The sequence below is a fragment of the Hippichthys cyanospilos genome, chromosome 2 (genome assembly GCF_059441005.1).
Source record: "Hippichthys cyanospilos isolate Australia breed blue-spotted pipefish chromosome 2, RoL_Hcya_1.0, whole genome shotgun sequence".
Taxonomy (NCBI): domain Eukaryota; kingdom Metazoa; phylum Chordata; class Actinopteri; order Syngnathiformes; family Syngnathidae; genus Hippichthys; species Hippichthys cyanospilos.
In genome coordinates this window covers 23,639,494-23,667,468 of record NC_142370.1, presented here as the reverse complement: position 1 = coordinate 23,667,468, position 27,975 = coordinate 23,639,494, and the positions used below count along the sequence as shown (strand labels likewise).

Genomic DNA, 27,975 nt, shown 5'->3' with positions numbered 1-27,975 from the left:
TGATAAAAAAAAACGTGATGATGAAAATGTTGGTGTTGCTATAGTTACATGAGAGAAATTCTCGAAAGAAAATTGCGTGCGTGCGTCTGCAAGAGAGACAGCGAGAACCCAACGTGGCTTAGAAACCAGAAGATTGCACACAAGTTTGTGACATCAGCAAACACTCGCCTGTCACCATCAGGCAGACAGTGTGTGTGTGTGTGTGTGTGTGTGTGTGTGTGTGGGGGGGGGGGGGGGGGTGTATGCCCTGCATAAGAAAGCACCTGCAGTTTAATGTAGAAATAAAAGTAATTTTATTTCAGAATGTACTTTTGAAATAGAGCCTTGCTGAAATGTTTTACAGCCATCTATCTGGGTGATCTTATAAATATACAGTATAACTGTGTTGGGGGAAAGTCACACATGCACTCACACAAAATGCTGACGTTCACTCCTGAGTCAGCGATATTTCGAGAGAGAACTTGACAGATGCACGACAGGGAACATGCAGCTTGTCGGTTTTTTTCTGTTTCTTGATTCAAAGTAATTACGTAAATGTTCTGTGTGTGTTTGTATGTTGTGTGGTAAATATATTTGACGCTAACACTTACTTCCACCAGTCTGCTCCTCTGCATCCCCCTAGATGAGACCCCAACAGGTTCAAAAGCAATGGAGGCAAATTGATAAAACAGCAAAAGAAAGAATTCTAATAGTGTCTGAAGTGTCAAACACGAGAGAGCTGTTGGCAGGCAGGAAGAAAATTTCGCAAAGTGGAAAAATTAATTGGAAATATGGCTGTAGGCAGAACTTGTCCATTGTTGGAATTTGACCCAAGAGAACAGGAAGCAGACAAGGCAAGTAAAGCAAAAAGCAGGTTGTCACATTTTACTGGCAAACGTTCACTTTGCATTTCTTTCGATGAAGACAACCCAAAATGACGTTTATTCTTCAAGATGATGTTTCTCTCATTCTCCAAATATGTACACTGCAAACATACAAGTATGTTTCTGTTCAACCATTAGAGGAAATAACGAAGTTTGAGTCCGGATTTCATTTTATGTTACTTGGCAGTTCCTCATAAACGCATGGCCTTTAACATGAATTCATAGTTGTTTTTTTCTTTAACTTTATGTAAACTAGTTTTCATCAAAGTAGTTTTGGATTTGGGGGGTGGAATGGGGGTGGTGGTGGTGGGAGTGGGGGTCATTGCTCAAAAAGGCCCAGTGATGAACCTGGGGGGCTGGCAACAGCTGCCCCTCCTCCAATATGTCACACCTTGGGCACTCGTTTGCATGAACAGTTATCCAGCGCAACTGTGAAATGCAGTCAGGCACAGCGAGCAATCTAAAAATGTGATTAAGCTTCTGACAGGCTGCTTTAGAGCGCCTCATTGTAGACTGTGAGTGTGCTAATGGCACGCAGGGAAAGTGGATATTTGAAAAGGATTTACTTGAAAGGCTTGATTGAAAGTTGAGTTTTGAGCAGGGTACGTTTCAGCAGACAACAAATGTATTTGTCACAATTTTGATGCCTCATTTTACTGTATATACTTGGGGAGTTTTTGAAGTCATTTCAATTGGGTAGTATGTAAACCTTACAACACGTTTATTTTCATTTTCCGAGGACTTTAAAGAGGATGTCAAGTCAAAAATATTCTTTTAGTAGAATGTTCTATGCGCCTCCAGTTTTCTGAACGTGTTACACTGATTAATAATGCTTTTGTGGAATATGAATTAATGAGAAAACGCCACCTGTTTTTAATCCATCTTTGGTGACCATTTTGCCACTTGTGGTCAACTGAAAATACCATCACTGTCGCTCAGTGTTAAGGCCATGACCAATCACAGCTCAACCTTCGAATGGCAGATGACTAAACTCAGAAAACAGATGTGACCCAAAGTTTATTCTTAGGTTCGATTAACCAACTTGTCAACTTTAGCTTTAATCCATTTCTCATCCTCAACTGCAAAGCAGACATTTAAAAGGCCGAATGGATGAAATGACTTCCTGCATTTAAGTTATGCATTAACCATTTGTTTATTTTTGCAATACATCCAAGGGCGTGTAATGGCATACTGTATTTTATGAGGTGTTAGGGCTGTTGCTTGATGTCGACATGTTCCCTGCTAGACATTCCCTCTCCCTTTGGGTTTAAGTGACCGTGAAATGCAGTGATTGATATTGCCCTGGCCACTTGAACACAAACATGGTGTCGCACTTTCTAGATGACTTGACCCACATTTTTGCTACTCTGTTTTGCATATGGTGAACTGAGCAGAACACGATCCCATAAGTTTACACGTCATTGCTAACTTGCGAAGCACAAACCTAATTGTGCTTGGCAATTCTGATGTTCAGGCTTCGAATGCAAGTCATGGCCTTTCTGCATGAAGTTTGTCTGTTTGCCTATCCCAAATGATAACAAGCTGCATCGAAAACAAACGGATGCACTTTTCAATTAAATGAAGCCGACTGGTATGTTCAGGATTGTTTGGATATTTGCTTTCTCTTGGTATTTGCGCAACATTAATAACAAACTCCAGGTTGTGTAGCTGTCTATTAATGAGTGATTCTGTGGGCCACAATGCATGCGTGTGATTGCTCATTGCCATTGTTTTGAAACATCCAGTTATTATTATCTAATCTGACATTGTCTATTCTCAGCCAGAGACGTACCGTTCAATGAGATGTCTGCCTTTTACGTAGATGGAGGGCAAAGGCAGGTCAGGCTGGATTTTATGGGCATGTTTACAATCCAACAAGCAGAAATCGGAGACAGTCTTGAGTCTGAGCAGCCAATTCCCACCTAGATTCGTTGCCCTTCATTTCACGAAGCCAGCGTCATATCACACAAGCAGTGCTTATTTGACAAAACCATTTCCTTCATGCGCCTTTTTTCCTGACAATGTTATGATGATTAAAGGCTTGCGAAAAAATTCTCAGTGAACTTTGTATTTCACAACTGACGTAAATGGGCTCGTAGCATTAGGTAGACAATGAGCTAATGTCAATTAATCGCCTTATGGATACAGTTCACTTTAAGCAGACAAAAGTCCCATCACTAGTACAGATGTGTCTAAATGAAGAGCACACATTAGTTCTGTAATGGTAGCAGCAAGTTTTTACTTTCAGCGCTGCAGTTTAAAAGTTTTTTTTTCTGTTTTGGGACAAGCAAGTGGAAAGCAAAACTTTATTTTTAATAATCCGATTCGCCAAAAAAATTATTGACAGATTAATCGATTATTTCAATAGGTGTTCTTTGAAGCCCTATTCACCAAGATGCTTGTATTAGAACTGATCGAAATACACACACACACACACACACACACACACGCACGCACACACACACACAAACACACGCACACACGCACACGCACACACACACACACACACACAAACCCCAACAGAGCAGATACACCATAAGTTTGTTAATCATTACTCAGAAAGAAAGATCAGAAACATAACTATCAAGTGGGTTCTAGTCAACTAGGACGGCTACATAAACTCAGTCCCATTGAAAATGCGAGTCATACCGCGGTTAAATGACAGTGGCATGGTTCTGCAAAGCTGTTCAGGGGTCGTGCACTGCGAAAGATTTACAGGTCCTGACAGCTTTTCTTATCCCTTTTCATTTTAATGCTTCCCTTATGGAGCATTAGCCGAAATTCCAGCAGTCTAATGTGGATTTATAAGTTGGGATGTCAATACACACGCTTGGTGATTAGTGTGAATGTGCGTGTTGAGATATAATACCCTCAGCAAAAGGGCACAAATTAAACCATGACGTTTTATGTAGTACATGGTGCTGGATCATTTCCTCATAAAATGAATTTGGCTTTTCCCAACTAAAAAAAGTGAGCATCAATAAGCGCAGCCACGATCAGATGCCTTCGTCATCAAGTGTATTAATAACCATTCGGTAGATGAGGTAAGCACCATTTGCAGCATATGCATGAAACAGGTGGCGCAGGCCAGTGAGCTATTTTTCAGTGAGCTATTAGATGGCGGCACGCCACTGGGCCGACCGAGACTCATATCCACACGACCAGTTATTTGCGTGCACGTGTGTGCATGGCACACCATTTAAGGATAAGTCATGCTGGAGAGAGGTGAGCGCGTGTGCGACAGCTCGAGCAGGGTCCAACCGACAACTACAGCAGCTTTTGCAAAATATAAATGAGGAACATGCCTTTAAAATTGTTCCTTGAAATCGACTGTGATTGCCTTTCCCTAGATGCAAAACAATGGATATTATTTCGTGCATGGCGTCCCATATGGTTTCTATTATTGTTACAATCACAACCGTCACTTTTCAGTGAATGGCCTGAGCTTATCCCGGCTCAGTGAATAAAGGTGCTAAAAACAGGCATTTTACTGACATTTACTGACATTAAAATGCAAAAGAGATGGATGAGACGGCACGAGCGAGCAAATCACCTGGTAAACAGATATTTATTCGCCACTACAGTAAAACCTTGTAACTGATAAAATAAGTGTTGCTGTGTGTTAACTTGGCTGACTGTACTCCTCACATCCGGAACAAAAACACAACTAAAAAAAGATGTGGTTGTGGTTAGGTATGAATTTATGGTTGCATGGGAGGTAAGTTAACGTCTACTGCTCACAACCCATTGAGCTGCCACTTGACCTAAGCAGAGACTGCATGGGAGGCTATGCTATGTTGATCAAACATGTTTAACGTTGAATAATTGACGTTAAAATAAAGTTATTAAAAAAAAACAACAACAAAAAAACATGTTGCTCAACCAAGTTAACCTTGTTTGGCTGATCTGCATTAAAGGCATAGCATATACCGAAGCCAGACCCGCGTGTGTGTGTGTGTGTGTGTGTGTGTGTGTGTGTGTGTGTGTGTGTGTGTGTGTATATATATATATATATATATATATATATATATATATATATATATATATATATATATATCGCTACATCGTTTATATTCAATAATAGCAAAGAAATAAAATGTTCTTCTTAAATTAAACTACAATTTGGACTAAAATAAAATTTCACGGATATTTATTTTTAATGATTTATCCTTTTAAGTTTTGAAAGCACCACGTATAACGATGCAAATTGTAAGTTTTAATGTGACAGGTTTTGTTGCCGATGCTGGTTTATTGCCATTTAAATGGTCCGGAAAATAGTCTGTGTAGCCCAGTAATGCGTACGTGTGCGGGTTTGTGGCTCTCAGTGTTGTTTTATCTGTAGAAACTGGTCAATGTTGAAGGTTGCAAACCCCTGGTTTAGGCAGAAAAGCCAAATAAGATTTACTTGAGTACAATGTGCATTTTGGAGAGTTCTGATGATGTGATGATAGAGCAGATGGAGCTATTGCAAACACTCAGTGCCGTCCACACCTAAAAGAGGAAATAACTTCATATGGTACTACAGTACGTATGATAGAGAACGTACTTGCTGTCATTGCCCAAAGGTTCGCAAGCTCACCGCAGAATGGCGTCGAGGGCAAGCGCAATTAGGCCACGGAAGGCACTATCTGAAGTTGCAGCCAGACCATATTACTAAATGATCCATGACAGGAGTGAACACACACAACAGGACCAGGAAAGTGGGTCAAGTGGACCCTGAGAGAGTCCGCTAGAAATCACGCGCACGCGTACCAGACGCCACCACATCCCACTTCTCTCCACATGAGATGCAAATGAGAGGGAGCGGGATGGATGAAAAGACTGGTGTTGAAGAGGTGGTAAAATCAAAGCCTGGGAGAACAGCCGAGGTTCATCTGCATTTTCAATCAAGCGCGAGAGGAGAGCCAATGAACGTGCTGAAGGGTAGCGGAGAAAGAGAAGCCTGGTGCAGACAAATCGAGGATGAGAGAATATAACGACACAATGAGTCTCGTAAGACAAACAAGAAGATGGGAGACTGTAAAACGCAGCCCACTGTTGAATTATACAAGAGGCAAGGCGTCGTTTTGAAGTTTGGATTTTTTCGAAACCATCGATGGTTTGAAGCGCACATGCTGACGAAAACCAAAGTGGCCCACATTCTCTACGTGAGGGAACTCCGTTCAGTCACATCAGATCCTTTGGAAAAACTCATTTTTGGCTGCGATGCGGCGAAACCGCTGCCTTATTTACACTCACACCCATCTCGTACGCACAACTCAAACGCAGTCGTGGAGATGTGTCCAATTTTATTATAATTGCATGCTGAAGTAAAACACAACAACAAAACTGGATTCAGCCTTTCACAATTTATTAGAAAACCCCCCATCTCATTTCAATGAAACGACAGATCATGAAAAGAGATGTCTATCTGTGGCATTGGAGTTGACAATTTGGCACAGAATATTTAACCGTATCTCATTATGCGTGTGCATGAAAATAAGGACGCTTACATATTGTGCTCCAAAGTATAGTTGCACGTTCACAGGCGCCATCAATCAGGCCCAGAGAGGTCTGAACCTGAGCCAAAAAAAAAAGTTAACGAGACAAGTTCACATACGAATTTTGCTCGCTTGAAACACTACTTGAAAGCTCTATAAAAGTCCATCAGAGGTGCACACTGAGCAAAAACAACCAGGCTGCCTTTTGGAAATCCCAACATCAATTTTACAGCTGTGCCTTGAGATACTAGTGATTCCACTTGCGTTTTTTGAGATACGAGCAATTTTTCAAACGGGCCCGGAGCCATTTATTGCCACACCCAGATGAAGTTTACTGAAAGAGAATTCAACAGCTTGTATTTAAAACAAACACATAACTTTGCCTTAAAGTGCATATTGGGAAAGGTCATAGACTTGGTCATTTATAGCATTCGTGAATGTCGTCCTCGGTTGTGTATTCATTACTGAATTACTGTATATTGCCTCGCAAGGGTCGAGTGGTATACACAGGGAGGAGCAATGAATTAATTTAATTATTTTCCTTATATTGAAGTATGGATGTCATTAATATAGGTTTTATAAATTACACTGCAGAATGCTAATTTCCTCATAGAAAAACGTGACAAAAATTGTTGTTGGGTTTTTAGGGAGGTTTAATTATTGGATACATGGAATTTCCATTCATTTCGGGAGGAAAAGAGATACTAGTGCTTTGCTTGGCTCTGGAACAAATTAAATTTGTATTTCAAGGCACCTAACAAGATTTTGTTATCACAACACGTACAACAATACGGTCTGAAAATATGGCAGATTGGCCTTGCTTTTCTTACGCAAGAGTAATTGAGTAGGATGCATTCATTGTTGGAAGGTGAAATGATCTGTACCACAAACAAAATTAAAGGCAAATATATGTTTTTTACAGTTCTAACCTTTTTTTTTTTTTTTTTTTTACAGTAGTGGAGAGAAGGCAGCATTTGGGAGTGTTTGATGTGACCCTGAAAACAACTCCGCTGCTCACCCACAGTGCTATAAAACACATGCACACTAGCACTGTGCACGCAACATTGCTCAAAATGACATCACACACGCGTGCACTCACTCACTCGCTCACACACACAAACTGCATATCTCCTTGGTTAGCATCAAAATCTGTCTGACTTGAAAATGTCACCCTTTTCAAAAAACTACAACCGAGAATAAAAGGTAGTTATCCATTTGTTAAGGGAGGAACACTCTGGGTTGCTAGTGCAACGCCTCTTGCGTGGGGTTGGGAATCGGGGGCTGTGACCTTGCGTGGTCTCTCCTGAGCCTCCACAGAAACGAGCCTCAGGCTGACTAAACAGTCACGTTGGTCGGCCGTGGGACTTGACAATATGCTTTTGCTTGTAACCAGCCCAACTGACGCATTCTGTTGGCGTTCAAAATGCGGCTGAAGTTTGCATGGGGCAGCCTGAGCTCTTCATTTGTTAGTGTTTGGCAGATAAGTGGTCCTTTATTCCCACATGGCAGTGACATCTCCTGCACCTGTCAAAAAAAAAAAAAAAACTCAGGGAAAATCCCTGCTCCTCCTCTGCAGAGCTGAAATGATTCTGAGTCCGGGAAGAAGCACTCAGTTTGGCTTCAGTTCGGCTCCGAAAGTAACGTGTCTCAAATTTTACTCCCAACGTCCACTGCTGGGGAACAACTGGGTGTCCCACAAGTCGTTGACGGGAGTGTGTTTGTTGTGCATCTGCTGTTTCCTGGGAGCGCTGCAGTGGGAGGGTGCAGGGGAAAGTATTTGTCAGTCCATCTCCAGGTCCATCAATTTGTTGCGTGAACGGGGAGTGTGCGCGGCGTTGCGGCAGCAGCACTGCGCGCAAACCAGGCCCAGCACAAGCGAGAACAGGCCCACACCTGTAGAAAATACAAGGATTTTGCATTGGAGACTTGCTCGTTTTTATTGGACGTACTTTTTGGGGATTTGCGCTTATTGCTGTTGGTCTTTGTAGCTCCTTCCAGTGCAGGCAAAGGAAGGATTCACAAACTTTTGGACTCACAGACCTCTTAGAAGCGAGACATTTTGTTCTGTAAAATTCCGACAGTCTTAATGAGAATTAAATAGAAAGTACAAAGTGTACTTGCTAAATGCAACAGGAATATAAAAGTTGTTTATTAATTAGGAAAATAAAAATGATGTTACAATAACAGATTAGTCATTTTTAGAGACACGTGTTTTGAAAAGGTTTTTTTTTTTTTTTTTATTAGGACAAAATCCAAGCGCTACAAAAATGAAGTCATATTTTAACATCTTTATTCTAATAATATTAAACCTGAAGGAAATGTTTTTTTTTCTCCCCAAAACAGACAGGACTATATTGCCCAATGGTTTTAAAATGGTTTTAGAACGGCTCATTTGACCTTGAAAGTGCCTGGTTTCATTGAACTTAATGTACGATGGTTCATGTATTTGTTTGTTTGAAAAAAGTGTGCTTTCTTGTGTTAGATTTGCATGTTCAACTGATGTTGCATAGTTGCTGATGGAGAAGTTGCCATCATGGAAGTCACATGTATGGGAGGATTTGGGCAACTTGGGGTGAAACAAATCCTTGACTAATGCAGGTAACAAAGTATTTTTTTATTTGATCTTACATTCTTAATTTTATGTTTATTTGCACACCAACATAACATAACGTAAAATACCAGCAACGCACCATCGTGGCCGACTTCTAAATACCAAACCGTGGATGTCAATGGAATAGCCAGAGCGACTTGCGGCGAAAGACAGAAAAATAAATTCTGCTGTTTACTACTGTAGAAGATCCTAAGGAAGAATGTCCGGCCATAACTTTGTGCAAGTCTACCTCAGAATGTCTCAATGTCTCAAATTTGATGTCCAGATTTGAATCCAATTGAGATATTGTTGTGTATATATGGCACAGTTGAAACAATTCTGCAAAGAAGTGTAAAAGATTCGTCACCAATCATCATGATTGTTTGAGCGGACTTATTGCTGCCAGGGGTGGCACAACTCGCTATTAGGTTCAGAGGCCAATCACGTTTTCACATAGGGTCTTTCCAAGACGGCCGCTGTTCCACTGCTGCCCGAAACGCGGCAGAAACTATCTATGCTTATGACTCAAAACCTACGAACCAAAACATCGGTGCTACAGCATTTTGTAACACACCCAGCAGAGCAGCCCCTGTGCCAATTGATGCAATTATTGATTGGTGTAAGCTAAAGAAAACTCAGTCTGGCCCATGTAATATTCGTGCCTTGTTGAAGTCTGCAGCGCAATCACAATAAGAGCAATTTTTGAGGCGAGCACGTGAGTGTGAATGGACATTTTTTTACCTATGGATGCTGAAACGCCATATAAGAGGGGCAACTTTAAGGATTCCCACACTGTTAACAAAACAAGAAAGCAGAAGAATCGGTGAATCTGTGTTGCAAAACCACAACGTCACATTCGAATGCACACGATCCTCACCTGCGAATCGGACTGTCAGGAAGATTTGGGAAGACTTCAACTCGCCGGCTTGGGTCCAGGCTCCCGTGGAGGCAGACAGGTACCAGGGAGTAGCGACGCAGCGGTACTCCCCGCTGTCACTAGAAGACAAAACATAACGAGACGCAGAGGTGAAAAATAGGACTCACATTCTGTAAGGGTACGGATCTCTGTAGTGAAATACGTGTAAAGTAAAAGTGACGAGTCAAATATAAACACTCAAGCCAAGTACACTTAGCTGACAAAAATACATAAGTACGGGAACAAACTTTGCCTTTTTGACTATCCACCACTGATCACAACCCAATCTAAAATCAGATTGTATGCAAACACAGTATACACTCACCTGTCATGAGCGCCATGGACGTTTAACGTGTACGAGTGCGTGTCCTCGCGTTCTATGGAAACGTCACTGGAGGAGTTGCGATACACTTTCCTCACAACGCCAAAGCGGTCAACGCTGGCTACTTGTACGGTTGTCACTCCGCCACGAAGTCGTGTGAAAAACCAACGCACCTCATAGGCCAGGTGGTCTGAAAGGGAGACAAATCTTTGAAATACCAAGGTTTTATCTTCTGAAGGAAAATGAACCTAAACGTCATTGAGAACGTGGGATTTATCAACACACTACATACAACATTAGCAAATGAAATGCCGCTTAAGCTTTGCTGGCTTCATGGCCTCCTTAGCAAGCAACTGTAGACACAAAAGCATTTTGACAGACTTCAAAAATGATTACATTCTTAAAAATATATTAAAGTGCTTGAATTTATTGCTTTATTGACGAGTCGGGAATACTTTCACGAACTAATATGAAATAGATTGAAAGTAACACAAATATATATTTTTTTACTAATAACCCAAATTATTTCACGGACCTCCGGTGTCCGCGGACCCTATTTTGAGCACCACCGACTTACAGTACCAGTCAAAGGTTTGGAAACACCTTACAATTGATTAGGAGGTCCAAATGTCAATGTTTCTAATGTTTGACTAGCAGGTACTATACGTATCAAATTTCAAAATAATCAGAGCTGTTTCAACACATGAGACTTCATTTTTTTTCAGATATTTTTGCAATACAGAACAGGGATTCTAAAACGAAAGTCTACATGACAGCAGAAAATAATGACTTTGGTGGCCATGCCACTGTCATTTTAAAGATCAGTAACAGATTGCAGAATGCAATTTTGAATTTCCTCAAAATCCCTTTGGAACGGATACATCATGCCAGTCTGGCATGGGTTGCGCCATTTCTCTGTTTCGGAGCAGAACAACGGAGATGTGTCAGGTTTTACAAAGAGAGCTAATTGTGGTATTTTGGATGCAGCCCTGCAGACTGAAAGGCACATGCAAAGATCAGTCTGAGTCAGATGCTCCGAAGGGGGGCTTAATCATTAACGTGTGCATTGGGGGCGGCTGCTCCTCTCCTTGTGAGGGTGATAAAATTGATGGATAGGCATCTTAAGAAAAAGGATGCCGCTGATGACAAATGGAAGCAAACAGGGACGAGAGAGAATTATGATAATAGATGTAATCGGTTGGGGGGGGGACTAATTATTTCTGAGAGTGAGGGCGAGCTAGAGAGGGAGCGAGAGAGAGAGAGAGAAAACCCAAACCAGTCATTAGCGTGTCAGGGGGAGGAACTATTAGCACTGGAGTGCCTCCTACAAAGCACACACACGCGCTGTATAAACATGCAGAAACACAACCTCTACATAGTGTAAATGCAAACAGACACGCACACTAAGAACCAGATGACACCTCAGTCAGCCTCTGTCATTTGGGAGACAAAGAGACAATGCACACGACTGAACTAACAGAGCAAACGGCAGCATGCCCCCCACACCTCCCCGACAATGATGAAAACGATGCAAACGATGACGAAAACCATGAAGAGACGGTGGGTGTTAGGCAAGAAAATGATAGATGTAGAAAGGAGGTGGATGAGGGAAGAGAATGGAGCGAGCATAATGAAGAGGAAAGAGTGAAGTCATCCGAAGCGGCGTAATGAATCACATCTCAACTTCTCCCCGGCTCGCTCTCGCGCTTCCTGGAGCGATTTCAAACTCAAGTGCTGTGCTGTTAAATTACAGTGGTGGTAACCGGTGTTCTGCTCTGGCCTTCGATTTAGTTCTCTCTTCAGACCGAGCGTTACCTTGGATACTCAATCAACAAAATCTTTTTAGTCAACTGTGCCGTGGCCTTGTACGGATGCCCGATTGATGGATCTGCTTAACAGAGAGTGCCCGATGAGATCATGAAATCAACTCTAACACGCTGTATCTGAAAGTGTGCAATTGAAAACAATGGCACATCATGACAATGGGTGTGAACTGTGAAGGTTGGAGGCGAACTTCTCACTAGTCATGCGCTAAAAAAAGAACTCTAGTACTGCAATAATTCCATTCATCTATAAAGACATCCACATAGACACGCACACACACACCCTAAACGTATTTACCGAGTAAGAGAAGCCAAAACAACAAAGCAACAGAATGATGTTTTTTGGCTACGGCCCATCACTCCCTTCTGTGTTGCAAATACACAATATACATACAGTATATATATATATATTTAAAAAAAATAGTCTCTTTCAAAATCAGGCACCCAAAAAAATAAAATATTAATAATAATAACAATAAAAAAAAAACATTTGTAGTGGAACTACACAAAAGGTAAAACCGAAAAATTATTTTCCACACAATCGTATATATACTATAACAAAGTCACAACGATTAAGTAATGCAAGTGACGTGCTACCTCCTTATTAATTTTGCCATAGGATAAAGAATATATATCTGTGAGTGTTGCCGCTTCCTGTCAACGTGTTTGTATTCAAATAAGCTGCCAAATACAATTGGGCACAACAGCATTGTTGCTTTTAGTAAGCACGTTTACAGTGTTTGCTTAATTTGTTACCATTAAACTAACTCAGCAAATGTTTTTTAACTGTAAACAATTAGGAGTAGTAACATTAAACAGCTCGAAGGCTCGCTTTTCAAGAATTTTTCACTATGTGCCAAACGGTTGCCACCACACAGCGCTGGTGTCTCAAATTTTAGCCCACAAGTCAAAATACAAAGAAAATCCTTTGAACGATGGCTCGGATGTCAAAAAATTCACAATTCAGGGCACTCTTACGTCAAGGTATTTCTGTGTTTGTGTGTATACCAAGGTGTATTGAATTCCACGGGCTCTTATTTCCAGTCAGAAAACGGGAGATTATGTCCGCCTTTTCAGTTGAAGATCAATGGTACATTTTGCGTCGTACTGTATGACAGAACTGGTCTATGAAGTCAGATTGCTTGTTTTTGGCGAGGGCAAACGTGTTCCAGGAACGGAGCTATATATAGTAAGCTTGAGCTTTCTTACAGTTAGTCTTCTATCCCCCATCCACTTCTTTCTTTGTTCTTGACAGTGGTGATGACTGAGAATGCGCATCAAGAAGCTGGGGGATTTGGGATATTTAGTGAGTGTAGAGATTATTTTGTTTATCACGCAACCCTAAATCTACAGGGAGTCGTTCTGTGAGGGGGACACCTTGAGCTTCTACCACCACGCCTTCCTCCGACAGGGGGAGCAGAGCCCCATCCAGAAGGCTGACTCACAGCCGTGGCCCCATCTGGACCTACCCTGTCTATCCTGCTACATGAACGCCTGCATTCCTGACTTGATAAGATGAATGCTGCGCTCACTGACTTGCTGCACAACAAATTGATATGATGAACATTTTGAACCAAAATATGGAAAGCAGATTGTGACCAGTGACCTGGTTTTGGTCCCTTTAGCGCACCGGTGTTTGGGCTCCATGTCCTCGAGGGCCGGTATCCTGCATGTTTTCAAACCTTCTCTCTCAAACACACCTGATTCAAATGATCAGGATCAGTTTCATGCTCCTGCAGAGTTTGCTAAAAAGCTTATCATCTGAATGAGGTGTGCTGGAGAGAGAAAAGCGCAAAACATGCAAGATACCGGCCCTCATGGACTGGAGTTTGCCACCTGTGCTTCAGTGGATGAATAAACTAGTTTTGACAATTGCTTTGCTCTGACACCTCTGTTGTGGGAATAAAGGAGCTTCTATAACGCAACCCATAGGTGCACAGGTTGCATGTTTTGAGCTTTTCTCCTTATTTCCAACCATTTCATGCAAAATTAATAGTGGTGATATCCATGTAGTATAACTTGAGCAGTATGAGTGATTTTAGGTGTGGCAATAGAAGAAGATCCAGTCAATCTGGTTCGCGCGGAACCTCAACTACAGAGGTTTCATGAAACAATTTAAAGTGATGCAGTATCTTCATTAAGCGGAGCAGCAGCATTGCGATGGCATTGAGAACTACAGTGCACCTCTATCTGGCTATCTGGCTCTCGTCTAAGCTCATAAAACTAAAACGGCTGTGTGCGGAAATGAAAACGGCCTGATTGGATTTCTCAGGATTAATCCCCGGAGAAGACTCCGAGGCTCCAAACTGCCTGAAATTCAAACACAGACACGCAAAAGACCGACAATTACCACACACGATTCTAATGAAAATGGCTGCGAGTTCTCCGCGCCATAAAGCAGGGCGGCGCTGGCAGAGCGGAATCCCGACAAAAGATAAAAACACCATTTAGCCCCTCAGAAACAAAGCTGCCGGGCGGCAATATAGCCCTCATTACTGCCGAGTACAGAAAAAGATCTACAGCAGATGAATTTTTCTTCTTGCCTGCTTGCCATTTGGCCTTTTAACTAAGGGTTGAATTTGATATTTTGTTATGCTGTTTGAGGCTTCCTTCAAAGCTTTATAGTCTTCTTTAACTGCGGGACTAACATAGTGAAAATCACTTTTGCCGATTCGGCTCTCGTGAACGTAATTAACTGTACCATCGCCGTGCACCTCTCTCACTTAGTCTCGCAGCGTCGTTTTCCTAGCTCTCGTCTTTCTATTGTTTGGGATCAGGGTTTGGCTTTTATTTTCCCAGTAGCACAATTTGATGCCTTGGGTCAAAAGCACACGCACACACTTTGGTTGAAGACATCCAGAGTTTGCTGAATTTTACAAATGGTTTTTTTTTGGAGTACAAATAAATAAAGGGCGTCGTCTTGGACACAAATTGTATGATTTGAATCAAAGGATGCTATTCCCACCTCAGCGTACGGAAAAGCTATTCATCGCACCTTGGTTGTGAAAAAAAGAGTGAGACTTTTTTTCTGCAGAACCTACTTGAAACATTTGACCTTTGTATATGTGACCTTTGTATATTATGTTGAGGTGTACAGAGATGCTTTAATGCCTATCAATTTCAAGGTGCCAAGCTGCGGTGTCAAAGAATACATCTGTCACCTGTTTTTTGATATTCGTAACCACTACTTGAGATTCTTGGAGCTCTTCCAGCAGTAGGACAAAACAATAATATTCAAATGGCATTTAATTTTTTGGGACATTATTCTTTTATAACATTCATGCTATTCCTCTGACCTGTATTGGGGAGACCAATCTTTTCTTCTCCAATTAATTTAGTAGTTTTTCATTTTTGTAACTTGCCGTTAATGTGGAGGAAACATATTTGACTGGGAAGCTCATCTGAAGTGCAGTTCAGCCCCATGGTTTGGAAACACCTTCTTATTCAGTTTCTTAAAGCATTGATGGCCAGTCATTTCTCTTTAGCTAGTTGATTGGTTCTTGCCATAATATGAATTTTAACAGTTGTGCAATAGGGCTTTGGCCTGTGTATAAAATTAACAACATAGTGGTTTCAAGTGCATTGATAACGAAAGGAAGTTCACTATTTAACCTCGATAAGGCACATTAGTGAAGTGAAAATCATTTCAGGTGACTACCTCTTGAAGCTTCTCCAGAGAATTCCAAGAGTCTGGAAAGCAGTAATCAGAACAAAGAAACTTGAATAGAAAACACGTGGTCAGTAACTGCTTAACTCCACTTGTTCATTTCATAGTTTTGATGGCTTCAGTGATAATCTACAAATATTCATGAAAATAAAGACAATGCATGGAATGAGAAGGTGTCCTGCACTGTACTTTTAAATGGTTTTAAATATTAAAATATATGAGAGCATATTCAAAACTACATTTTAACACACTTGTGTGGTGAATAATAAAAAAAAAAATATTTGTTTTAATTCCGCAGAATACCAAAGGATATTGACTTGTATGCATACCTTGCGGTATTGTGGAAACAAAATTCCAAACGCACATTTAAATAAAATCATGAAAATGTCCAATTAACAAAGGTTTTTTTTAACATACATACAAAAAGTTTTTTTTTTTTATCTTGCATAAGTCAATACCCCATGGGGTTATGAAAAAAAAAATCCCAAACAAAAGGTTTTTAGCACGTTATTGGATTGCAAGTAAGTTCAGACTTATTAAATATGTTTTACACATTCAAAAACGTTAGACTTTCAAGTTTTTTTTTCGAACGTACTTGGAAGTATCCAATCGTTGCTTGCAATCAAAAAATGTTTACTTCACACCGGCAGCTCGGCACTTGTGCTCTGATGCATCTTTTGTGCAAAAACAACCATTTGCTCACGACCACATGACATGCAACCGAGGAAAGATTTTGTCCCTTTTTCTCCTCTTCTCAAAAAGCTTTTTCAGTAAACTTTCCACTCATTCTCAAGCCTCCTCTTCAGCCATTTACTGGCTCCGCTATTCACCCTCCACCACTGTTGCTCACTTTAACAGTCTGTTTAGCCGCCTCTACTTTCGCCTCATTCGCTCCCTCTCCACATCACCACCTATTCTTTTCCTAGCTCGTTCTGTCTCCCCGCCCGGCTAACGGAGCGTGAGATTGGCTAATTAACGGCTGCCTGTCTCCCCTGCAAAGACAGCTGGGTAATTTGGTGAGAGTGGAGAGGAAGGAGAGAAGGAGTCAAAGAAGCAAAAGGAACGAAAAGAGGGAAGAAAGACTTGTGAGCCAAAAACATGTGAAGATGCATTCATCACCATCACACAGTTGTTCTAAAGCAAGAATTTGGCAGGTGTTAATCACCTGCAAGAAGGTCACAAAGTGCAAGTGCCAAAAAGCATCAGAATGTTAATCGCTTCCTTTCCAAGGCAGAAACAGAGGAGCTGCAGTTGCACCTTTTCCCAGCTTTTTCTTAGAGAGAAGTAATAAATGATATGGGCTAATTTGTATATTTATATTTATATATTTTTTTGTATCCTTTAGATTCTAAAATGCAAAGCGCAGTAATACAGTGGACCCCCGGGTTACAGCATCCCTGGCTTACTTTTTTTTTCATGTTGCGATGTGGAATACTGAGTAAGTAAGGTATTTTCTTCGCTTTGCTACAAAAACAACTGTCATGACCCTCAGGGGTTGGCTGTATTTGTGTTTTGTTTCCATCTGCAGACTTTTTTAGGTAATTGTAATTATTTTCTGTTGCCGCTAAACTGCCTCCCTGCATCATGTCACAATGCCGGTCTGCTATTGGTCGGCCTCACTCGTATCAAAATCGCGGAATGGTAAAGTTTTGCTCTATCGCGAGTGGCACCATCAAAGAACCATCTTCCTTTGCACATGCTATGGATGTGAATACTGTTTTCTGCTCCTAATTTTTTAAAATAACTGTTTGCATGGATTGTAATCCATTTCTTCTATTATATTGTTCACTGCAAAACTACTGTGTTGAGATATCTCAGATTAGGGGTTAGGGTTAGGGTTAGGGTCAGATTTCTCAATCGAATTCCTGCTATATTATGGCATTTGTGAAACCTACTGCTTATCTTATAGAATATTTCAAATAAGCTCATGCAACACATTATACATTGTTGTCATCATTATCATGCTGCAGAGCTGATTCATCAAATATTGAATGTTCACTGGCAAGGACGATTACTTTAAAATTAGTGCCAGTAAATACAATATTTTTACGTGTGTACTTTTATGTGTGTAAATCTAAAATGCAGAGAAGGGTTACTGTTAGCTATCTAGTTTTTTGCTGATAGTAAATTCAAATAACCAATTGCTCTTTTAGATTTCACAGTAACTACTTTTCTAATTAAAACATGTGCCTTATGCTCACATTGGTATCACTATACCAGTACCCAAGTACAGTATAAGGTATACAATACTGCAGCTAAAGGTGCCCTCTAGTAAAAAAAAAAAAAAAAAGATGACTGATAAAGCAGTGAGCAGGAATCAAGGTTGTGTTTTTGTGTTAATAAGGCTCATCATAAAAAACAAGCTCCAACAAGAGAGACTCTTTTAGTGGCCTCTCAGGAATGTATCTACAGTTGCTCAACTCAGTTACGAATGATGAGCTGGTAACAGCTTATGAACATACCTACACAATCAGTCAAGAAATAACAAATAGGTGTATTGGTCACTAAATTCAAATTGGAATGATGAAAATACATAAAATCATTTTGTGGACATGTACATACACACACACAAAAAAGCTTGAATAAATACGACAGCCATACAAAGCGTAGGACACTGGATAAATATACAAATTAAACTTAAGGAGGAATTGAGTAAACTGCGAAACTATAGAACTGGGGGTTGAAGCGGGTTGGTCTGATGTACCTTTTTCCAAAAAACAGCAGCTGAACAATATCATGAGCTAGGTGTGAGAGAATTGTCATCCTGTGTATTGCTAGTTTGTTATAGATTGAGTCCAGTAATGGAGGAGGGAGGCCAATGATTTTTGAGCCTATGTTGATTCATTGAAGTCTTTTTTTGTGCTTGGCAGTCAGTGCTTTTGCACAGATGGTTATGGAGGACATGAGAATGAGTTCTATAATAGCTTGGTTGGAACAGATCAAGAGATGATTTGTGCTGTCTGCAAAAAAAAAAAGGTTCTTTAGCCAGGGTGAGAGGATATAACTCTAGGGGCTTTGTGCTTTGCGATAGAGGGTGAGATCGGAGGCTCACGTGACACGCTTTTCAAAACGGTGACATCTTTTCATCAACAAGATTCTCTACTTCAGGGGATTTTGATCTGCAAAATGGTCAGGAACACCATTGCAAGTCCCATTCATTGACCTGATGCATAAGCGTTTTGAAGACTATTAATGTACATTGCGGCTCCACGGACTATGGATGTGAGCATTTTAATTAATAATTAGCATCTGCAGGTGTAAATAGTGTGTTGTATTGGCGGAATTTACCCACAGGATGAGGGCTACATGCTACGTTCATGCGAGGACCCGAGTGCAAAGAAACATGTTTATAGTCTGTATGTACAAAGCACAACAGGAAAGAAGATCCTGCACTGAAAATCCAAACAAGCCAACAAGCGACGGGTGAGATGTCGTGTGTTTGATCAATTTGTTCGAGGGATTTATTATAGAAAGCATGCGACGGCTGGTGTCGTAAAGACGGGAGAAATGAGGAGGAATGTTGACAGATGGGTTGAGGGAGGCAAGGAGTGGCACATGAGCTCATGTGACATGTTTACATTAACAGAATGGATGAGGATGAAGGGGGACTAGATGGGGCTTTAGAAAGCAGAGGAGATGATGGCACAGCTACGCGAGAGATAAAAGCAATACAATATGTACATTGCAGTGAAATTGGGGAGAGAGGACAAATAAAACAAACAATCTATTCATTTGGCCAGTGTTTGACATGCAACATGCAATTTCTATCATATCTTTCTGACTATTAAGTCACAATTTTTTTCACAATTTGGCTGGGCCCGGTCCTACATGAAAGGACAGAAGGTACGTAATTAACCAGTGCTTCTTCATTTTGCGTTTTTAAGGCCAATTCTTACCTGATTTATATTGCAGAGAATTATCGTCGCGTGTGTAGCACGAAACCAAATTCACTACTGAATAATAGGCATTTTGTCTTGCATTACCGACTTCTTCATAGCAATATTTGGAAATTGCAAAAATGACATTGAACGAAGAAAAAGGTGAGGCCACTAGTGGTCTTCTTTTATGGTGCCCATTTTCCTTTTTTTTGCTGAGAAAACTGTTGTGAGTGTGTGTTTTACGCTAGGATTTCTGTCACATATGCGTACCAGTTCTGTGTATCCCTGGCTATAAGTCAGGTGTTAGCAATGTGGTGCTCACGGGCACCAGGTTGCCCCTGAGGATCGCATAAGTAATCCACAGACCTATTCCGCAAATAGCTTACAAGTGATGGGACAATGTAATATTCCGAGTAAATCACAAACATTTATACAGATATTACATTTACATAATCACACTTGATTTATATATTAACCACAGATGTTCCTTAATTATATTTAGAAATCATTAACATGATCGGTTTCTTCACATTAACTGGTAACCCTTCGTGTTGCTTAGTACCAAAGAAGTAATTCTCAGTTTCAAAACGATTGGTGATCTCTGGTATAGCTCAGATCAGTTTGCGCTGGGCTCCGCTTTGGGAACGTTTGCACTGAGTTTTTGAACTGAACGTGTGCTTTCTTCACAAGGAATTTTTTTAACTATGACTTTGGTTATACTAGGGAACGACTTCTGGTCTGTAAAAGATGGTATATGATTCAGTTAAATGGAATTTGGTTTTAAAGCAGAGACAAATACAGTCAGAGTGAATCAGGCAATGGTGTGTGTGTGTGAGATTGTGTTTTACTCAAAGCGCTTTAATAAATGCAGAGCGCTTTTATTAGCAGTGCTGCTAACTGACAGGTAAGTGCTCGATGAATGCATGCAAATTGTTCACCAGAGCAGTAATTCTGTGTATATGTGTCTGTGCGTAAGAAAGATCATGTGCAGTTTGGAATCACAGAAGAGAAAGAAGCAACACTAAGTGCCCAATTTATGACTTGTTGTTATCATTGAGCAAATTCATTTTGCGATCACTGAAAAATCATCAGGCGGTAACTTCCTGTTTTTGGATCCACTCCGGTTGTTAATGCTCTTCAAAAAGATTTTTAATGAGGGTTAGGCTTCCAGGGATGACTAAATGTATGAAATGTTGGCCTACGGGTGTGTGCACGTGTTGTACCGGTATTTGGTGAGGATCCAGAGACACGGAGGGAACACTTCATCTTGGCTGTTTGCCACGGATAAACTGTACTGGTGTCTGAATGGATGGAAATAGAGAAGGACGGTCCTGAAAAACAAACAATGCGTGGATATGTTTAACGATATAGATGCAAAATGCAAATTCTCATTCCATTCCCTGGGGATGTGAGTAATTATGGAGAAATAGTTACAACAATTCAGCGTTGAGTCCCAGAAGAGGTTTAGGTCACCTGTGACGTTAATTGAATCTAAGGGACATTTGGAAGTGTTCCTAATATTCATTATTATATTTTTACAATCAACAGTCCACATTTCATGCATGCCCTGTATAGTAACAAATATACAGGGTTTTTTTTCTATTTTGACATACAATCCTGACATGAAGTGGGGCCCCAGCTGTGGAGAATCTGACCCAGGTTAGAGAAACATAACTAAACCCTTTGAAATTCTTTTTCACAGCAATTTCGAAAAAAATATGCAGTAAATCTTTTGGGACATGAAACTAAAGTCATCCAATGAGGGACTTACACGTAACATAGTACTATTGTGCCATGTTATCCTACGCAACAGTGTTGTGACGAGGTAAAAAAAACACATCCAAATCAGGAAGAAAACTAAAAAGTTAGAACATGAAATGTCACCAGAAGCATGAAGAGTCCCTGAAAAGCCAACTCAAATAATTTTCCTTGAACAATTTGGATGGCGCAACCTTAAACTCAGACAAAATGACCTTCTGATTGTGTTTTCTAATTTTTCCATCAGCATCTAAACAACCAAAAAGAAAAACCCTCTCACATGCATAACACCGTAGAGGGGCACACACATATATGTGGCCCCGTACGGTGTTCTGCGTGAAATAATACTTGAAAGACATGCACGCACAAACATGGGGAAAAGGGAAGCGGTCGTGCAGATCTTTGTAGCTGGGTAGGTAACTGGCCAAAGGGCTTCACTTTGAAGACATCTCAGAAAGGGAGGGGGAGAAGGAGAGGGAATGTGGTAGAGAAATCGACAATTAGGTGAAAGGGGCATTGCAGGGCTGCCTCTTCCACCAGAGAAAGATTTGTAAAGCTTAGCTCCTCCTCCTTTCATCCTTCAAACGTCTTCCACGTGTTCCAGGCGCTCATCCTATTTTCTTAGAGATGTTGAACATTTGTTCTGACTGCCTCACTTTCACATCAAACATAGTAAAGTACCGTATGTGTACATTTAAGCATTTAAATAGTAAAAAATAAACAAATAAATAAAAATCTTCTTTTATGCGCTGAGCCATTGGCGTGTGGGTGGTAGATTTGCATTTGCAATTGATCTGTCGGCAAACGGACCACACAGCATTGGAATCGCCATACCGTTTTCTTGAAAGTCAATCTTGACTTTGTTGGACTCCGCTCTTGTGGCTCTGGTCCACGCTTGACCAGGCTGTTGCTTTGTCCATGCAGTGATGTCACACCAGTAGAAGCCCCTATCTGACAACTGGACGCCCCCGAGGCGAAACCGAAACTCAGCTGGGCCGGACTTTGTCAAAACCAGACTGTCTCTGTGTGGACAGAAAGGACATCATTTTTGAAAATAAAATGGAGCATTTCAGTCTAAGAGACAAACAGTGTGCGCGAGGCACATTGGTGGGGGTTCCTACAAAGGTGCGCACCTCCTGTTGGGGTCCGTGGCTCCCCCGTGCTGTACGACAGTGTCGGGGCTGAGGGTCATGATGGTCCTCACGTTGCTTTCCAGGCTGTCCTGCGATTGGATGAGCACCGAGTAGCCGGACTCACCGAGGTTCTGCGTCGCCACTGTGCAGCTCATCTCAAAGGTGGCGCCGCCCACAGAAGCCTCACGCACACGTTTGGCAACAACATTCAGCGACGGACCTGCAAATCACCAGTGGATCAATGAATGGATCCTTGAGCTTTATGAAAGATATTACTCAACCTGGACGGAAGAAGAGAACATGCTCCCTTGAAGGGGGCATCCCCATAACAGGAAGATAAGCAATCACACCATGAAGTCATTCTGATTTAGAGCAGATGTGCGTGCCCGCAGAGAAATGCTATTACATCATGACTCAATTAGCTAGCGTCGGAGCATAAAGTTCAATGTGGAAGTGGTGGAAGAGGGAAATCGTACAGAGAGTAACAGACAAAAGATCCTTTGAGGGGTTTTCTCTGAAGTCTAGAGATTATTTTGGGCTTGTCTTGCATAGTTGGCGTGATAGCCCCCCCACTCACATCACATTACAGAACATGACTTATAGTTTTGAGATACATATTCAGGTTCTTAAAATACCATGAACATGGGGGTCTGAGAGTTAATTCAAACTTTCATACGTTTCATGTCCCATTGAATAGTCAGTGGCAAGCTCTGATGTTCAGCAGTCTTCACCACGTCACCATGGCTGCTGATACTCCACGCCGAGACGGAACAAAAGTATTGGCCCATGTCGATTTCCTGTCGAAGGCATGTAGCCATCAGCCGACTTCCAAATGGAGGAATTTAACCGTCTCATTTTGCTAAGGGATTGTTGGGATGTCAGATTTTCGCTACCTGTGTGCGCAGGAATCGCAGTTTGAACGTGTTGGGCTGGACCTTTGTCAGGGACATCATGCCGCTCTCCAGTCTGTCAGAATACATTCCACCTGGCACCAGATTGCCAAAGCCGTCAACGGAGCCAATCGAATGTGTAGCCTGAGGTTCGCTGGGAGCACCTGTGGCAAAGAAAGAGATTTAATCCATAAAGACTTTTTTTTTTTTTGTGACTGGCAAGCACAGTTAAGTTACCAGGAAGTGCAACGTGCTCCCATGTAACGCCCAGTCGGCCTCCAAACGGTAGGTGTGTAATATTGGTTACGCGACAAGCCAACTCTGTCGGTTCACTGGTCATCTGGGGCTGTACAATGGTCTCAATATCCAGTGTGAAACTCGGTTCTGAGGAAATGGGAAAAAAAATGTTGGTGAACATGCTTGAGAAATTGATGAACACAGGCAACAACACTGCAGTATATAGAGATGCTAAAATCCCATTCTGCATTGGCAAGATCCCTCAAGGTCAGGGTACTGTAACCCCCTTAACGGCAGCATATAGCTCTTTTCATCCAACTTCTGTGGCTCTCGGGGACTTTGGAAAATAGAGTAAATGATCTCAATTTAAATTACAGTAAGTTCATGGTCTCAATGCAATTGGGAATGAGGAGATAATGGTGCTATTATAACATTATTATAAAATGTTTTTAGATGTCGCAAGTCAGTATCAGTCAAAAGTTCAGTGTTTTCATTTTCTCCCCCCCCCCACAATATAAATGAATACTTAAGTCATCCAGGCTATGCAACATACGAAGAATCATTTGCTAAAGTTAAAAATTATATTCAAAGCAAAATATTTTGGCGCGTTTATATTCCTCAAAGGGCGGCTCGGTGGCGCAGTAATAGCCACATCCGCCTCACAGCTGGGGACCCGAGTTCAAATCTACCTGGCTCCGGCCTCCCTGTGTGGAGTTTGCTTGTTCTCCCCGAGCCCGCGTCGGTTCTCTCCGGGCGCTCCGCCTTCCTCCCACAATCCAAAAACATGCATGGCAGGTGAATAGGACATAGTAAATTGTCCTTAGGTGTAAATGGTTGTTTGTCTCAAGGTGCCCTGCAATTGGCTGGCAACCAGTTCAGGGTGTCCACCGCATACTGCCCGAAGCCAGCTGGGAAAGGCACCAGCAAGCCTGCGACACTTGTGAGGATATGCGTCTCTAGAAAATGGTTGGATGGATATTCTTCAAAGTGGGCAGGCAACCTTTTGCCGAGACAATCTTGGTATTTTCTCACAAAAAGATTAGGATGATGGTTTATGACCTGAAATGACTTTAAAGCTGTGCTTTTTCACAGGCTGCGAGTATTTTAATTGTGTATTATTAATGAATATTAACTTTGCAAAACTATATTTTACATTAAGTGAATTACTCCTGAAATCAATTATCACATGTAATAAAATAATGGCAAAACAGATGACGTATTTGGTTTTTGTTTGGATGGCTGCTAGTGGATTATTTAAGGCTGGCTTTAATTTCTTGGTCAACTGGATTATGATTTTTTTTAATTTTTATTTTTAAATGGTGTATTACCTTCACTCGATGTCAAAAAGGTTGTATGGCTCCCCCCTGGGAGTCTCTCGACAAGACTCTTGGAGTATTAAATGCTGCCGACCGAGGTTCTGGGTAACTTCTAATCAACTCGATCAGATCTATTGTTAAACCAAATAAAAATTGGGCCCTTTTATTTGGGCCCTTTTCAATGGAGCTGTTATGAGCAGCACTTCCACAAACAACAGCTTACTTCTAATAATAACACAGTTAGCTACTGAGCTGCCTCTGGAGAAATGATTCCCATCCTGACGGCTCATTACTTTCATCCGTCAGTGCCAGGTTTTGTCCAGCGAGGCCATCCAAGTAGAGTGCAGTGATTGCTTCTTTGTGCTTCGGACCTTAAATCCAAGTTGCGAGGCCATAGGAAGAAAAAGGAAATCACACTGTTGACTATAGGAGGTGAGATGTGTATCTTTCTGTCAGCCCTCCAAATTGCATCGTTGCACTTCAGCAAACAGCAAACACACGCCTACCTAAGAAGAGGTGGTAGGCCGTGATATCGTCCTAATATTTTGACAGGTTTTTCATGGATTTGGATTTGCTATATCATGATGTAGTGATTTTGTGCATGTGTCTGTGTTTGGCATAAGACAAGGTTTGGAGCGATGTCATTTGGACGTCACATATAGACGCAGCACCTCATGCACAGTCACCATCTGCTTTCAGACTCAAGCAGTCCCACAAACACATGTAGGCACACATACACACTTTGATGGAAGAGGAAGTGTGAAGCTTCCCTGGCAATTATTCATGTGCCACTCTCTCTCTCACTGGAATGTCTTATTTAGTAAAGCAACACAAGCGGTGCATCACCGACACCAACCAGAACTAGTTTCCCTGTATCAGACTGAAATTGGGCCAGATTTTCATGCACAAACTCTGCAATGTTGCTTTTCTCTGAAAAAAAAAAGACATCATACATTTAAAATCACATTTTACTCTATAATTACTTTTACAATAGATCATATTAGATTTTGTTTACGGTTTGATCACTACAGTGCGTACTTTATTTGATGTTTACCAGCATCTACTACACTCAGTGAAGAGAGTTTAACTAGATGAAACTGATTAGGCAGAAAACTACAGATAAATTCATTTAAAATGAACTTATTTATCGTTTTGGAGGAATAAAACAAACAATCTTAAAACAAATTAAATTGTATTATCTATTTAAAGAAGGATTGAGGGCAAGAAAAAGACTTACATATTTATTGTGCTCAGATAAGGCAGATGACACATGAATTGTTAAAAAGGTGCCATCACTTGCACGTCTTTCTTTTGTGCTGCCAGCGGAGAGCGTGGGTGCGACACACTGATTTGATTCGAGCTCTGACAACAATAACCACCCACCCAATTCGTCTTGTTTCACTTTTTCTTCAGCTGCATGTAAAACTATGTGCAATTGCAAAACACCATTACTGGGAAATCAAAAATCTGGTCAACGTGGAGGGTGGAAGCACTGATAATGTTTTGGTTTGCTCCTGCTATCCTTTGATTCATCTTTTTCGCCGCTGTTTTCTTTTTCTCAATTTTCTATTATTCTTATATTCTAGCATTAATTAGATGCTAGCTAACAACGCTCGCATGCTCAATTTCCACCGGAAAGCGTAATCTGTACGTTTCAAAGGCTGTTAAATAGATGTAAAGGACTCTGCACACTTACAGTAAATGCTGACAGCCTGACAGTTGCCCTTCCTATTGATCACCTTTGAACCAATCCGGCAACTCAAACGTGTTTTCTGCGGTTTTGATGTCACTTTGTCCCGTTGACCAAAGATTACGTGAATAGATTGGTCTGAAATGTCAAGTGTGAAAAACCGTTTGATTAAAAAACAATATTACAATTGGTGATTCATAATTGCGTGTGAATGTGTTTATTTGCCATTCTTTGTATATACTGTATTTGTTTTTCCACCCAGAAATAGGAAAAGCTTCTATTTTTACCCAAATACACCCAAATACTCAATAGCTGCAGCCTGCAGTTGCTGCTATGGTCAGGACAGTGCTTGAGCGAGGGTCCATGACAGAGAGTCAGAGAAGTGCATTATCAGAGGCATAATGACGGAGTTTATCGACCGTAAGATTAAAAAAAAAAAAAAGGCTGATGCTGAAATGCACAAATATGGCAAATATTGACCGAATTAATCAGCCTGAGTGATAATCAGCCACTCCAACCATGCTAACATCCAGTATGTGTGCCCTGTTTGGCAACAAACAGAGAGATGTCATCAGCAGTTTTTGAGATCCGTTTCAGTGTACTGTAAACCCTGATTTGACATGGGAGAGGTGCCAGTTATTTTAAGAATGTGATATCATGATGGTGTGACACAGTGCTACCTGCTAATAGACACTGTTTCAATGCACTGTACCAACATGGTTTGCCATAGGTGTAATTAGCCCTACTCATATTAATTTCGGTTGGTTTTCCACCACAAACGACAACAGCTTTGTTATGAGCAAACTACCCCCATGTCACGTACTAAACACCATTGAGTGCATCAGTCAGATAAAGAAGCTTACAAAGGAAGAATAATGGTCATTTTTTTTGTAGGGGTGACTGATTTAAAGATTGAGATCAGCTGATTACAGTCATAGTTAAGTGTCTGGTTTTTTTTTAATGACTAATCTATTTTTTGATATCTAAATTTATGGTTTCTGTGTGCGGATTAGAGCCGATTTTCTGCATTGAGGCTTGTTGTGCTTGAGTTGTTGGGAGTTGGAAAAAACAAATCTCAATCAGACTCTGGTGGACACTGATTGGCTGTCATTTTGTTTGGTATACCTCATTATACCCTTGTATCTAAATCTGAGTCAACTAGATACAAGCAATGCACCCCATCCTACATGACCAGGACTTCCTGGGGCCAAACATGTGAGAAGCCCAGTTTTGTTTGTAAGATGACATTTTGAGATTTTAATTGACAATTTCAGCTGACAAACCGACAAATACACACACACTTCAAAGTACAGAGTGAGAGGATTTACCCCTAGTGAGTATATTGGAGTAACTTTCCCTCGGTTCAGGCTCGCTACTTGCGGGGACCGAGATTTCGCTGTGTCAGCCCTTTG

The 27,975-nt window shown here is 41.1% G+C and overlaps 1 protein-coding gene across 1 annotated transcript in view; it reads right to left on the bottom strand.

Annotated features, from left to right (window-relative positions):
- Positions 1 to 6,192: 6,192 nt before the first annotated feature.
- The window catches only part of ptgfrnb (prostaglandin F2 receptor inhibitor b), a 38,312-nt gene continuing 16,529 nt past the window's right edge, over positions 6,193 to 27,975 (bottom strand). The window contains exons 6-15 of the mRNA XM_088409231.1: positions 23,558 to 23,704; positions 23,324 to 23,484; positions 23,107 to 23,227; positions 22,431 to 22,650; positions 22,132 to 22,319; positions 20,763 to 20,870; positions 10,175 to 10,361; positions 9,811 to 9,929; positions 9,675 to 9,725; positions 6,193 to 8,236 (exon numbers count right to left, since the gene is read on the bottom strand). Coding sequence (XP_088265357.1) covers positions 8,124 to 8,236; positions 9,675 to 9,725; positions 9,811 to 9,929; positions 10,175 to 10,361; positions 20,763 to 20,870; positions 22,132 to 22,319; positions 22,431 to 22,650; positions 23,107 to 23,227; positions 23,324 to 23,484; positions 23,558 to 23,704 — 1,415 coding nt within the window. The 3' untranslated portion in view covers positions 6,193 to 8,123. The remainder of the gene's footprint in view (positions 8,237 to 9,674; positions 9,726 to 9,810; positions 9,930 to 10,174; positions 10,362 to 20,762; positions 20,871 to 22,131; positions 22,320 to 22,430; positions 22,651 to 23,106; positions 23,228 to 23,323; positions 23,485 to 23,557; positions 23,705 to 27,975) is intronic.